The sequence below is a fragment of the Asparagus officinalis genome, chromosome 4 (assembly GCF_001876935.1).
Source record: "Asparagus officinalis chromosome 4, Aspof.V1, whole genome shotgun sequence".
NCBI classification, from domain to species: domain Eukaryota; kingdom Viridiplantae; phylum Streptophyta; class Magnoliopsida; order Asparagales; family Asparagaceae; genus Asparagus; species Asparagus officinalis.
In genome coordinates this window covers 120,723,525-120,738,813 of record NC_033797.1, presented here as the reverse complement: position 1 = coordinate 120,738,813, position 15,289 = coordinate 120,723,525, and the positions used below count along the sequence as shown (strand labels likewise).

The 15,289-nt window shown below is 41.6% G+C and overlaps 2 protein-coding genes across 3 annotated transcripts in view; one reads left to right on the top strand and one right to left on the bottom strand.

Moving 5' to 3' along the window:
* LOC109838034 (pentatricopeptide repeat-containing protein At1g43980, mitochondrial) overlaps positions 1-15,289 on the top strand; it is a 50,844-nt gene that overhangs the window by 14,140 nt on the left and 21,415 nt on the right. The gene's annotated exons all lie outside the window — the stretch shown is intronic.
* Positions 13,113-14,551, bottom strand: LOC109839226. Its single transcript, XM_020407655.1, has 2 exons — positions 13,919-14,551; positions 13,113-13,769 (listed from the first exon to the last, which is right to left on the bottom strand). Exons 1-2 carry the CDS (start codon positions 14,549-14,551, stop codon positions 13,113-13,115), a joined length of 1,290 nt encoding a protein of 429 aa, XP_020263244.1.

Here is a 15,289-nt window from a genome sequence, read left to right as displayed (position 1 = left end):
TGGTTCATCTCAGGTGGAGGTGTTTAGTTTGTTTTATTTTGGGGCCATTGGGAGTTATATTAGCCGCAGATTTGGTGATGATGTTGGAGAACGATTACGAACTCTTCTATTGGATTGAGGGCCTTCGGAGGCCATTTGGTGACTACGTGAAGGCTTGATTCCTTAGGCAAGAGGATATGTAGGCAGTCATTTATGATGCAGCCAGTTTGGTGAGTTGATATCGACATTTAGAGTTTGTTCGCATTCTCGTTTGGGTTCTTGACTTATTGTGGATTGTGTCCATTGTCGTGGATTTGTTCCACTTCGTACTGGACGCAACAAGTGAGACGTTTGGTTGGTATTGGTGTCGGCTCAGTTTTGGGAAAACTTTACCGAGATGGAGAATTGTTGAATAGCATGTTCCTAATATGTTTCCTAATCTGTTTTGGTAACAGGTTATTGGGATTCCTAATCTGTTTTGGTAACATAATTTCAAATCTGTTTTGATAACATGTTATTAGAATTTCTAATCTGTTTTGTTTTTGGTTTTAGAATTCCTAGTATGTTTTTGGTTTTAGGATTTTTATATATATGGAACGATTGGAAGAGAGAATTGAGCAGAGAATTGGGGATAATTGGAGCACAGAAAAGAGGTATTTTCTAAGCTATTGGTTAGAGTTTTATTTGGAGAGAATTAGAGATTTGTTGGTAAAATTAATTAGTGAGTTCGAGTGATTTGTAATCTTAGTTTGTACTCTTCTTCTCTATTAGTGAAAACCCCATTCCCTTCTTACCCTGTAGACGTAGGCAACTTGCCGAACCATGTTAAAATTAGTTGTTTGTGTTCGTGCCGTTATTTTGATTGTGTTTGGTCTTCTCTCGGCGTTTGTTTGATTTGGTCTCTCAAAGCACATCGGTTTGATTTTGGCTTCCTCCGCGCACAACAATGCTTCCTACCCTTAGCGACCTGACATACGTGACAGTGTGACACAACCCTCGCGACATCTCGCTTAACACTTGGCCAATAAAATCTATCCTCAACTAATATCACCATCTTATCTTGGCCAAAGTGTCCAGCAGCACCTCCCGCATGCATTTCCCAAATCAGATAAAACCATCAACAATGGTGAAACCTACTACAATAATAGGAGGGTCATGTGTCAAAGAGGTATATATCTCACCAAAGTCCAGACAAGTAGGGTAGTCCTGAATGACTCGATCAAATCCTACCACTTGTGCACTCATAGACTGCAAAGTGGCGACCTTCCTACTCAAAGTGTCAGCGGGTTTGTTCTCAACACCTGCACAGAGAACAAAAGTGTACTGCTGTATAAACTCAACCCACTTGACGTGCCGATGCCCTAACTTTTTTTGAGAATTCAAATATCGCAGGGCCTGATGGTCGGAGTATAAGATAAACTCCGCAGAAAGAAAATAGTGATGCTAGTATCGCAAACTCTAAACAACGACATAAAACTCTCGGTCGTAATTTGAATAGTGTTGTCGAGCTTCATTCAACTTCTCGCTAAATAAAGCGATAGGATGTCCCTCTTGACTCAACATGCCACCAATACCTACTCCGAAGCGTCACAAGCTACCTCAAAGACCTTAGAGAAATCAAGAGGGCGAAGGACTGGGACAGTAGTCAACTTTTCCTTAATCTCCTCAAAAGCTCTAGCAGTAGATTTAGTCCACTTAAACTCCCCTTTCTTAAGACAACTCGTGATGGAAGCCATAATGGTACTAAACCCCATTAACAAACCTCCTATAAAAAGCAGCCGACCCATGGAAACTCTTGGCCTCATGAATTGTAGAAGGAGTAGGCCATTCCCTGATGGCCTTGACCTTATCAGGATCTGCTACTACGTCGTCAACAGTGACGACGAACCCTAAGAAGTGTACAAATGATGCCATAAAAGCACACTTCTTCAAGTTGACATAAAATTTCTCCTTTCGGAGAGTCTAAAACTCATGTTAAGTGAAGGAGATGGTCTTCTTGGGTTTGACTAAAGATCAAGATATCGTCAAAGTAGACGACCACAAATTAGCCTAAGAAAGGACGCAAAATTTGAGTCATAATCCTCATGAAAGTGCTAGGAGCATTTGAGAGGCTAAAGGGCATGACTAACCACTCATATAGGTCATCCTTAATCTTAAAGGCAGTCTTCCACTCATCGCCTTCACGGATGTGGATCTGATGGTATCCGCTACAAAGATCTATCTTTGAGAAGATACAAGATCCGACCATCGTGTCTAGAAGGTCATCAAGTCTAGGAATGGGAAACCTATACTTAACCATGATTTTGTTGATGGCTCTACTATCTACGCACATCCTCCAACTACCATCTTTCTTAGGAGTGAGTAATGCAGGAACGACACAAGGACTCAAACTCTCTCTAATAATGCCCTTCCGCAATAGCTCATCTACCTGGCATCTAAGCTCAGTGTGCTCTGTCGGGTTCATTCTATAGTGTGGAAGATTTGGTAGAGTAGAACCCGGCACAAGATCTATGACATGCTGGATGTCTCTAAGGGGAGGAAGTTCACTAGGCACCTCATCAGACATGACATCACTAAAATCAGTAAGGATTTGATGAACTTCAGGAGGGACATTTATAGATTGACTAGCAGAAGCAGAACTAGTGGTGACGATCATATAGACAACCCCATCCTCCTTGCTCTCAACTCTGAACAACAAATTATGGATTTTGATTTAGATAAGAGTCAGATGATGAAGATCTCTTGATAGGCGTTATGTTGCTTTCAGTATCTCCCAATGCGAAGGCGGAAAGCAAGTCCATAGTTGGCCTTCCCTTTAAAAGGACCCAACAAATATATCTTCCGTCTTGTTCTACTAATAATAATAGGCTGGGAAATGCTGGGTATCTATTGCAACCTACTTGGGAAAATAATATGGTATAAGTAGCATTCTGGAAACAGTTTGTTCAGCTTGATATGATAACAGAGGCTAATCAATAATATGAATCAGAATTCAATTGACAAAGCTGAGCACACGTGTAGTATGATCGAGTATGGAAGTATGATGTTGCTTCTTGTTCTGCTAAAGAGAAACTGCTGAAAGTTATATATGACTAGCTGTTTTTGTGTTTGTATTGATAAATTTGATAGTTAATAGATATTTGGTGTATAATAGATATTTGGTGTATATAAGGACCTATGAGACAGTAACCTTTACATTAATGATTGGTCACGCTGGATTAAATAGGAGATGTGATATATCAATAATATCAATCAGAATGCAAATTTAAAAGCTGAACAACGTGTAATAAAAGGGTCGAATATAATAGTATGATGTTGCTTCTTGTTCTGCTAAAGAGAAGTAGCACTACTTGGTCTGGGAGTTATATACGGCTAGTTGAGTAATAGCACTACTTGATCTGAGAGTTATATATGACTAGTAGGGGGCTCACATGTCATAGAGCTTGCAGCTTACGTGGGAGAAGAACCAGCTCTTCTCCAGTGACCTTATATATATATATATATATATTAAAGGCGTCTAAAAATGCCTATAGGTTCCCGCATGCAGCTTGAGACGAAGAGGAGACGATAAACGCTATCATCTAAGTCGAGGAGGTTTATTTGAGTGGCCCGCTTGCTCACCGGCCATCGCCAAGCGGCCCGCACGATCATCGGCCACCAGAATGGCAAAACGACTAGCCTGTGCGCTTACCGGCAACCTCCAAGTGGCCTGCGCACTCGTCAGCTAGCTTCAAGTGGCCCGCGTGCTCACCGGACCGCTAAGTGGTCCGTACGCTCATCGGCCACCAAAACGGCAAACCAAGTAACCCGTGCGCTCACCGACCACCTCCAAGTGGCCCGCGCACTCATCAGTTAGCTCCAAGTGGCCCGCGTGCTCACCGGCCACCGCCAAGTGGTCCGCACGCTCATCGGCCACAGCATACAAGTCAAGGAAACAACGAAATATACGTAATGACAAAACAAGTCAAAACCCAAAAGACTGAAATATCCGCTTGCGGCTGAGTCGCATCGAAACGACTCGGCCAAGAACCAGTGGCTCGGCCAAGGTCGAGCCACCAAATAGTGGTTCGACCAGGTTTGAGCCAAAAACGTGTTTTTGGGTTTTTGACGGGTTTTCACGGGATTTCTTCTGTTATAGAGGTTTCTAACTACCTAGATATCATTTCCAAACATGGTTACACGGTTATTAACTGAAGATAAGGCTGAATCCATCATTCTTATCCAAAACCCCCCAACCGAAGCATATAAATACAAGCTTAGGGGCTCATTTCTCAGGGGAGAAAAAATAATCAAGAGGGGGAGGTGCTGCTGGTTTTGTGAGGGCATAGCCACAAATTTCTGAGAGGGTTAGCTAGATCCCGGCGATTTCCTGTGCATAAAGAGTGGATTTCGAGAGATCTGAGACCCTTACCCCCTTTCCTCCGGATCAAGCTTGGTCTTGATCTCGAGAAGAGTCGTAATCTCGCTTGGTCGGGATTACCGCTTCTGTAATTACTTCCTTCGTGAAGTAGGATCTTTGATTAACTTTTTCTGTTAACCGGATATGATCTGTGACGGTCCACAGACTAACGCGTCCCCGGCATAGGTGAAGTTCCCACGCAAACAACAGGAGATAAAAAGATCGATTTTTCTCTTTTTTCGAACTTGTAATCGATAAACGGTTGTAATGAGTTCGTTGGCAATGAAATCAACTTTTGACCCAAACACGCTAGCGACCATAGTGAGAGCCAACAGCTTCGCTGTCGAAGTTGTCGTGTCGTAACCATGGATCCGGATCCCGGTTGACAAAGAGGTCGAGTACGAGTTCGACCAACTAAAGTCCGAGGAGTATCTGTCGTCGTCCTCCTCCAGATCCTCAGCCCCTCGCAAGCGCAGGAAGATCAAGGCCCCCGTTGCTGCTGCAATCTCGCCTTGCAATGCCCCTCCGGCCTTCAACGAGGTCGGATCTACAGATCTGGACTCCTCCTCAATTAAGGAGATAGCCGATGGAGGCACACCCACTTTATCAAAGAGAGCTCGCCAAAGGCAGCGCCAACGCCTCACGCGCCAATTTGACAAGGCTTTAGAGCCGATAGATGGGATCCGTTATGAGGCGGATCTGAAATTCAAGGAGCATCGAGCGCCTCAACAGCAAACAAATGGCCCCCCTCCAAGCCAACAATGAATGAATGGGTCCGCGTCAAAAGGACGCGTTCAACCCTCGAAGAGCAGATCCAAAAACGTCGTACGTTACTTGCGCATGCACGGATTCTCGTACAAGAAGCGCAAAAGCTGAAGCAAAAAGAGGTGGTCAAGAAGCCACTGAAACTACGCCAAATCTAGAAGCCAAAGTCCAAAATGGCGCCCGAAATCGTCAAAAATCAAAAACCACCGTCTGCTGGCTCGGCCAAAACCGAACCACCAAATGGTGGCTCGGTCAGAACCGAGCCACCAAATGGTGGCTCGCCCGCCACCAAATGGTGGTTCGCGCTTGACCCGAACCGGTTTGGTTCGCCTTGCATTTGGTTCACCTCCCGTGGCCCCTTTTGAGTCTCCGACATTTCCTATTCCTGTACCGATGAACCACGCACCTCCGGCGGAGCCCCACGATAGTGTGGATTTGTCCTGTTTTAAGATGAGGAGGGTGGATCACCTAAGTCCTTTGCATGAGGATCGAGGTAAAGTTCCGATCAAAGAATGTTTGGGCCCAGTGAATGAACCCCGAACGACTCATCGAGCTGGGGATCGCACACACCCTCGTAACAAGTCAGAGCCTTCCTATAATGGGAAAACTCCTGTAACTGACCGCCTCGGAATGCGAGTCATTATCCAAGATCCTTTGGAGGTCCCGCACTCACGAAAGCGCGGCTCCAAACGTGTGACTCTTGAGAACACCAACAAGGCAACAAGCCCTCAAAAGGAAACTTCGTTAGATGACAACGTTATACTTAAGAAATTATGTCAACGTGTGGTAGATTGCTCTGGTCATCATGCCGATGATTTGTACTATCGAGATGGAGATACGATCAGATATCGAAAGAGAAATACCCGGGGGATGGACTTTCAATGTCCATGCGCCAAAATTATCAGGGCAGTATTATCAGCGTGTAGCTACCCCAAGGCCGCTCCACAGAGGGTCTCGGTATTCCAAAGGCTTTCCTCTGAAACATCGAATACTAAGCCAAGACTTTTCCGCAAGTGATGGGCAAAATCTGCAAGCGCACAGACTCGTTGTAGCTATCAAGGTCGATCCCACAGGGACTAGGGTTAATTACCAAATCTCACGTTATTTGACTAGCTAAACTAATGAGTAAATTAGAAGAGATGAAAATTAAAAGAAATAAAATAATAACTAATCAGGTGGAAATTCAATATAATGAAGAGCCAGGATTGGGTTATCACCACAACTTCGAATGCTCACTGATGAATTATTTCAGTTCTCGGTGTTGGTTTAAACTAAAAAGTGTGAATTAGCCTAAATTAATCTAAAGCCTCTTTCAAGGTCTAAAGATCGTGCCTAATTAATCTCAATTAACCTACTTTCGTGGAATTAAGATTAAGTTAAACCCATTAAGCTTTATGCTAATCGAAATCAAATCCCCAAGGAATCTAGCCTACTTTCGTGGTTCGATCTCCCTGCTTAATTTCTAGAGATTCGGTATTAATCTTCACCTTTCAGTCCTTCAATTAACTACCTATGATTGCTAATACGGTGATCAAGCGAATCAACAATATTAAAACACTAGAAATCAAGTTTAAAGATTTAAACTTTCACCAAGAACCTATATCAATTCATTATCAATCACCAAAAAGTTGGGTTCTTTCCCAATCCTAGACAAGAAAACTACTCACACATGATTGGGATAAGAGAATACATCAAATAATTATGCAAATCAATCAAAAGAAGAAATAAATCAAAGAAAGGAAAGAATTAACCCGTCTTTCAATTGAGATCTTCAAAATCAAAACTTGCAATCCAATCTTGTACAAAAAATTAGTGTCTTTCTTCAATATTTGAACTCCAAAATAATTGCTAATTGATGGCTAAGAGAACATAACAAAATATATCCAAAACCCTAAGTCAAAACATCTATTTATATGTCCCCAAAAATCTAAAAAATAACTAATTCCCGCACCACCGGTGTGGTCTGCACCACACCAGGGTGTGGTAGGGGCTGTTTTGCTGATTTTGTGCTTGTTTCTTCAATTTTTGGTATTTTGGCTATAACTTTTGCGTCCGACTTCGGAATGAGGTGATTAAAATTGCGTTGGAAATATGTTGAAGAGATCTACAACTTTCATCTTTTGAGTTTTTCTTGATTCGAACTGCATCATGGTAGAAATTCCAGTTCTTCATACTCGTGCATCCATTTTCTTCACGAACCATGCCTTCGAAATCTTGTTGTTGCTTCAAACTCTTGTATAACTTTCAACGATCATCAAATCTTTCAATCTTCACCCAATACCTACATATAAGAACACAAACCACAGCAGTATCCTCGATCTAAACACGAAATATGCATTAAACACTCGTAAATCATGCTTGAAACACACTAAGATAATACATATTTTACGTGTTTATCACTCAGATTAGACATAAAACCCACAACAAACCAAGGCTTCCAGCACGCCATATTACCAGCAAGTAACCAGTCTACAAACAAGCTCCTATAATCTTCACAAACGACAGGATTGTAGTTGAAAGCCTATCACTAGTGGAGCGATAATTGAAAAAGATTAGATCTCAAAGTAAGATCAATGACATCTACACAAACTCCATCATCTATTAAAGAACTTCTTCCAACTACTCCTTTTAGTATGCCATAATAAATTCTTTCGACACCCGCAATTATATACACCATAAAGATGACACTTTATTCATTTTTTTTCGAATTAGTGTTTTTTTCTCTTTTTTTCGAAAGAATTATGAAAAGGGAAGCAAACGCCTACTTTCACACCCCTAAGCTTACACCACATTACTCACATAACCCATTGTATCATAAAATGTGCTCCACTAGCTTAGGCACTGGGTAAGGAATAAAATCGGATTTTGAAGGTTACATATGTGGGTTTAATCAACAAAAATTAGGCTCATAGGATCAAGGGGGCTAATCAAATAAAACAATAGTGCATGGTAGGCTATTTGGCTAATGTGGACTATAAACAAAAATGTGCCTCAATCACCTTTTATGCATACAAAAGTTATATGTGGCCTTGAAGAGATTCAATGCAAGTTCTAGTAGCCTACACCATTGGAGAATATCACACAAGAAAAGAAAATAATGATTGGATATGTAATGCATCCAATTTCAGGCTCAAAGTCTCACGGGTTTTATGTCTACCAAATTTAATTTCCCTCTTGTCTCAATAGAGTAATAGTTATGATGCTAGCCACATACATGCTAAATCCTATAAGACAAAAGAACATTCAAGTCTGGTTCTCCCATATTGTTAACTTGTAATCAAAAGCCTTTGAGAATCAGTTGAAAGATGGTATAAGAAGTTGTCAAGTCCCGATTAATGAGCATCTATCTAGTTCAATGATCGATAAAGGTTAAGCATTCATGTCATCATCAGGAGATCATTTCCCTATTTTGTTTTTGTTTTTTTTTGAAAGGAGAAACAAAGCAAAAGAAAAACTAAAATAAAAGAAAAATAGGCAATTATAGACGGGCAACCAATGAATGAACAACGCACACCCCCAAGCTTAAGATCTACATTGTCCTCAATGTAATAAGATAGAAATTAGTGCAAGGGTGCAGAGGGCATACCAACTCACTGGTCAGGAGGAGGCAGAGTGATGGCATCCTGGCGGCATTGCCACTCATGAAAAGACTACATCAATTTGCGTTGAAGATAGATTTAACAGAAGGGACCTTTTTCTTCTTTTTCGTCAAATCTGCTTTTTGATGTTGCCCATGATTGTTGACGATTTCAAAATTTTTGAATGTGTAACCCACAAATTTCAGGTCTTTCGAAGAAATTGTCTTATCTCCTGGTGCTGGTCTTAAAGGAATTTGTTTCTCATTCTCTAACCGCGCCTCATCAAATTTATCAAAGTTTTGGGTAACTAATTCATGATTGACTTCAGGTATGTAAACAACCTTTATCTGATACAATTTATCCCATTGAATGCCTTCAAACCAAGGATGAGCCTTTATTTACTCAACATTTCCTGTGCCAATCCTACGCTCAATGTCACACAACAGTCTTTGAATAAGGTCTTTAGCTTCCTCAGATATTGTCAAGTATTCGGGAAATTTCAAATGTGATTGCCAATTTACTACCTTTCTGCATGTTGCCAGAGCTTCCTTAGACTGAAATGGAGGATAACCCATGAGCATTTCATACATAATAGCTCCAAGTGACCACCAATCACATTCCATTCCATACCCCTTCTTTGATAAATTTTCGGGCGCAATATAGTCGGGGGTGGCGACAGTTGAATAAGCCAAAGTTCGTAGATTCTTTCTCCAAAGCCCTAACTGTTCGGCTTGTGCAACTGTCTCCGTAAATTGCTGCACATCAGTCTGAAAAATCCCCTCACGGTTCACTGTTTGCGTAATGCCATCATCCCTTTCATTATTGCAATCCAAATTCTTGCACAATCCAAAATCTGAAAGCTTGCACAATCCAAAATCTCTGTGAACATAATTGCTTTCGTGTATAGCTTCAATGCCAAGAACCACCTCCGCGATGATGAGAGGAGCCGATCGGTGGTCGAAGAGATGTGTATCGTAAAGTCGGGGAAGATGAGAACGGCGGTCGTGGATGAAAGCGGCGGAGATTGATGCTGTCGGAGAGAGGGATGGGGTCGAGCTTTGAGATGTGAGAGGATGCGCCCGCTGCTGGGGTCGAAAAGAGCTGGAAGGTGCGGCCGATTGGTCGTGGTTGATGAGGAAGATGAGGACGGCGATGAAGATAGCGACGACCTGGGTCGCTGGCGGTGTGTAGAACGAAGGATGGGGTGGTTGATGAGGGTCCGGAGGGATGAAGTATGGGGGCGGCGGTATTTGGGTTGGTTAGGTCGAAGAAGAGGGGTGGGGTTTTTGAGGGATTTTTCCGTTTTTTTTCTTCTTTTTAACCTAGCGAACCACAGGTGTGACGAACGGGTGTGGTACGCACTGGATTTTGGTGTCCAACTATCTCTACAGCGAACCACGGGTGTGGCAGAAGGGTGTGGTAGAGTCTGAAATTTTTTTTCTGTGGACCGTGGGGGTGGCGTACACCACCCCTGGGTGTGGTAGGCTCTGCCACTCCATCTTTAACTCCTTTTTCAGCAGTTTTTTTTGCCATATCCTCCCTTTCTTCACAACTGCATGATCGAAAATAGTATAAGTAAATTTGTGCCGATCCAATTGCCTAAAAAATAAATAATAAAAAAATAAAATTAAATGAGATAAAATAAAAGAACTAGAATGCGTGGAAACTTGGGTTGCCTCCCAAGAAGCGCTCATTTATGGTCATGAGCTCGACCCCATTTTTTGCTCAATTCTCCGACGAAGGGGGATCGGAAAGGGTATAAGTGACCACTTTCTCGTGTTGTTCCCCTACAATATAGTGCTTCAATCGTTGCCCATTCACCTTGAAAGATCCCGTTGTTTCACTCCAAACTTCAACAACTCCACTAGGAAAAACCTCACGGATTTGAAAAGGTCCGGACCACCTAGACTTAAGCTTGCCCGGAAAAAGCTTCAAACGAGAGTTGAATAGTAGCACCATATCTCCTTGATTAAACTCTCTTCGAAGGATATTCTTATCATGCCATCGTTTAGTCTTTTCTTTATAAATGCGAGCATTCTCATAGGAATCTAAACGTAGCTCATCTAGCTCATGAAGTTGAAGATTTCTTTTCTCACCGGCGGTCTTCATATCAAAATTGAGCAACTTGTAGCCCAATACGCCTTGTGTTCTAACTCAACTGGGAGATGGCACGATTTGCCATACACCAACTTGAACGGTGTCATACCTATGGGTGTTTTGTAGGCAGTTCGATAGGCCCATAAAGCATCTGAGGGTTTCATAGACCAGTCCTTTCTCGAACGATTAACTATTTTCTCCAAGATACTCTTGATTTCTCGATTCAAAACCTCCACTTGACCACTAGTTTGAGGATGGTATGGCGTGGCAACCTTATGAGTGACCCCATATTGTCTTAAGAGAGCTTCGAATTTTCTTTCAATGAATTGTGAACCTCCATCACTAATCACCGTTCGTGGCACCCTAAATCTTGGAAAAATAACGTTCTTGAATAGTTTTACAACAACTTTAGCATCGTTGGTGGGGAATGCTATCGCTTCTACCCATTTGGAGACGTAGTCCACCGCCACTAAGATGAACTTGTTGTTACACGATGACGGAAACGGTCCCATGAAATCTATTGCCCACACATCAAAGACCTCAATTTCCAAGATGGAGTGTAAAGGCATATCATGTCGCTTCGAAATGTTCCCGGTCCTCTGACAATTATCACAAGATTTCACAAACTGATTTGTATCCCGGAAAAGACTCGGCCAATAGAAACCTGATTGTAGAACTTTTGCAGCTGTCTTTGAAGTGCTCGCATGTCCCCCGTAGGAAGATGAGTGGCAATGATGGAGAATACTGGCAACCTCATCTTCAGGAATACACCTTCTGAACATCCCATCAACACACCATTTGTACAGAAATGGTTCATGCCAAAAATAGTACTTCAAGTCAGCAAAGAACTTCTTTTTCTGTTGATAGCTCAGATCTGGAGGCAAAACTCCACACACTATGTAGTTGACGAAGTATGCATACCATGGTGCATCCAATCTTTCTATGGCTAACAATTGATCATCTGGGAAAGATTCGTCGATCGGTAGTTCATCCTCCTCCCTATCATGTGATTCTGGTTTCATCCTCGACAAATGGTCTGCCACCAAATTTTCTGTCCCTTTCTTATCCTTTATCTCTAAGTCAAATTCTTGCAAAAGTAGTATCCATCGAATCAACCTAGGCTTGGAATCTTACTTGCTCAAAAGATATTTGATGGCGGAATGATCGGTATAAACGATGACTTTGGACCCCACTAAGTAAGACCTGAACTTGTCAAAGGCGAAAACAACTGCTAATAACTCCTTTTCAGTGGTAGCGTAGTTAACTTGGGCTTCATCAAGAGTGCGACTAGCATAATAAATTGCATGAACTATCTTGTTCTTCCTTTGGCCCAACACAGCACCAACCGCATAATCACTTGCATCAGTCATGACTTCAAATGGGAGATTCCAGTCCGGCGGTTGCATAATAGGAGCTGTTATCAATGCTTCTTTCAACCCGCAAAAAGCATCGAGACATTCATCAGTGAAATCAAAGGTAGCATCTTTAAGAAGAAGGTTAGTTAAGGGTTTTGAAATTTTTGAGAAATCTTTGATGAAACGCTGATAGAAACCGGCATGTCCCAAGAAACTTCTTACTCCCCTAACCGATGTTGGTGGCGGTAATTTTTCAATGATTTCCACTTTTGCTCGATCAACTTCAATTCCTTGCTCGGACACCTTGTATCCTAGAACTATTCCATCCCTTAGCATAAAATGGCATTTCTCCCAATTTAGGACTAAATTAACTTCTTCGCAACGCTGCAAAACTCGAGACAAGTTAGCTAAACAACCATCAAAAGTAGTTCCGTACACAGAGAAGTCATCCATAAACACGTCCATAATGTCTTCTATAAAATAAGAGAAAATAGCCATCATACATCGTTGAAAGACCAAAAGGCATGCGCCTATAAGCAAAGGTCCCATAGAGACATGTAAAAGTGGTCTTTTCTTGGTCACTAGGATGAATAGGGATTTGGAAAAATCCCGAATAGCCATCTAAATAACAAAAATAGGAATGCCTAGCCAACCTTTCCAACATCTGGTCTATAAAGGGAAGTGGAAAATGATCTTTTCGAGTTGCCTTGTTCAATTTTCTATAATCAATACACATCCTCCAACCCGTAATCGTCCTAGTAGGGATAAGTTCGTTATTCGCATTCTTAACTACGGTCATACCCCCTTTTTTTAGAACCACATGAACCGGGCTAACCCATTCACTATCTGAAATAGGATAGATTACACCAGCATCTAGTAGCTTAAGCACCTCTTTTTTAGCCACTTCCTTCATGTTAGGATTTAATCTACGTTGGTGCTCTATAGAGGGTTTATGATCATCTTCCAAGAGAATTCTATGCATGCAAATTGATGGGTTGATTCCTTTACTTCGTCCATGGTGTATCTTATGACCTTGCGATGCACCCTAAGTGTTCTAAGCAACTTATCAGTTTCATTTTTATTTAGACATGCATTCACAATCACAGGATAAGTAGAGTCAGGGCTAAGAAATTCATACCTTAAAGAGGAAGGAAGGGGTTTTAATTCTACCTTTGGCGCATTATCCTTTTCACAAATAGATCCTTTTGGCTCTAGCATCAATCTTTCAAGCTTTGCATTTCGAAGTGGAGCAGTTGATGTTGATTCTAAAGATTGAGCATACGCGGCTACCTCGGGGTCTTCATCATTTATTGAACAATCACTTACCAAACATTTCTCAAGTGGATCAGCTGAGTTATTGTTTGCAATTTGCTCATGTGTACACTTGTCAATGACGTCGACCTTGTAACAAATTTTATCAGTTAGAGGGAGTTTCATAGTATTGCTTAAATCAAATTCTACCGTCTCCCCTTCAATATTTAAAGAGAGCCTTCCACTTTTAACATCAATTATGACACCTGTATTAGCAAGGAAGGGTCTTCCTAATATAATTGGAATGTTAGAATCTTCTTCTATTTCCAAAATAACAAAATCAACCTAAAGAACTTACCGACCTGGATAGGTACATCTTCAAGTATACCTACCGGATATTTTACCGATCGATCCGCCAGTTGGAGTGATATCGTGGTTGGCTTCAAATCACCTATGCCAAGCTTCTTACAAATAGACATTGGCATCAAACTTACGCTTGCACCTAAATCACACAAAGCACGGTTAATAGAAACATTACCAATAACACAAGGAATAGAAAATGAACCTGGATCCTTAAGCTTAGGAGGCAGCTTATTCTGGATGATAGCACTACACTCCTCAGTAAGGGCCACAGTCTCGTATTCTTCCAACTTCCTTTTGTTAGATAGGATCTCTTTCAAGAACTTAGCATAGGAAGGCATTTGAGAAATAGCTTCAGTGAACGGGATATTGATGTGTAACTTTTTCAAAATCTCCAAAAATTTTCCGAATTGCTTTTCTAACTTAGCCGTAGCTAACCTTTGGGGGAATGGTAGAGGAGGCTTGTAAGGAGCGGGGGCCACATATTTCTCAACTTTTTCTTCTTCCTGCATCTGGGTCTCATTATCCACATCTATCACAATTTTACTTTTTTCTTCATGATGACCATTTCCCCCATCATATTCCTTCATCTTAGGTCCCTCATATTGTTTTCCACTCCTAAGGGTTATAGCATTCACATGACCTCTGGGATTCGTCTCAGGTTGTCCAGGTAGCATGCCTGAAGGCCTAGAAGAAGAGCTAGCATTTTGCGCCAATTGAGTGATTTGTGTCTCTAACATCTTGTTATGTGTAGCTAGGGAATCCATCTTGGAGGCCAATTATTTTACTACCTCATTGGTGGTTTGTTGTTATTGTTTAAAGTCTTCATTCAATTTCGACTGAGTCATCACAAACTTTTCCATCATATTTTCCAAATTAGACCTTTGGGGAGGGAGATTAGATTGAGGAGCACGAAAACCAGGTGGACCAAAATTAGATGCGGGCATGGAATTTCCAGGTGGGTTTCTATAAGAAAAATTAGGATGATTCCTCCACCCCGGATTATAAGTGTTGGAGAAAGGGTCTACCTTCTGATTAAAGTTATTAACATAGTTAACATGTTCATTATCAGAAGTATTAAGGGATGAGGGGTTTCCTAATTGACATTCAAGTGCAGAATGACCCACATAACCGCATATCTCACATGCAATTGAAGTAGACGCCACAGAATTAATACTCAAGCTTTCAACCTTTTTAAATAAAGCATCAACTTTAGAGGATATATGATCTAAAGCATCTATTTCATACTTGCCATCTTTTGATGTCTGAGCTCGCTCGTTCGCCCATTAATAGTGATTTTGAGCCATGTATTCAATGAGAGTGTATGCCTCATCTATTGTTTTGTTCATCAAAGCTCCTCCTGCAGCATCAACAGTCATCCGAGTGTTGTAAGTGAGCCCGTTATAGAAGGTGTGAACAATTAACCACTTCTCCAGTCCATGGTGAGGGCACATCCTTAATAATTCCGTGTAGCGTTCCCAAGCTTCATAGAGTGACTCTCCTTC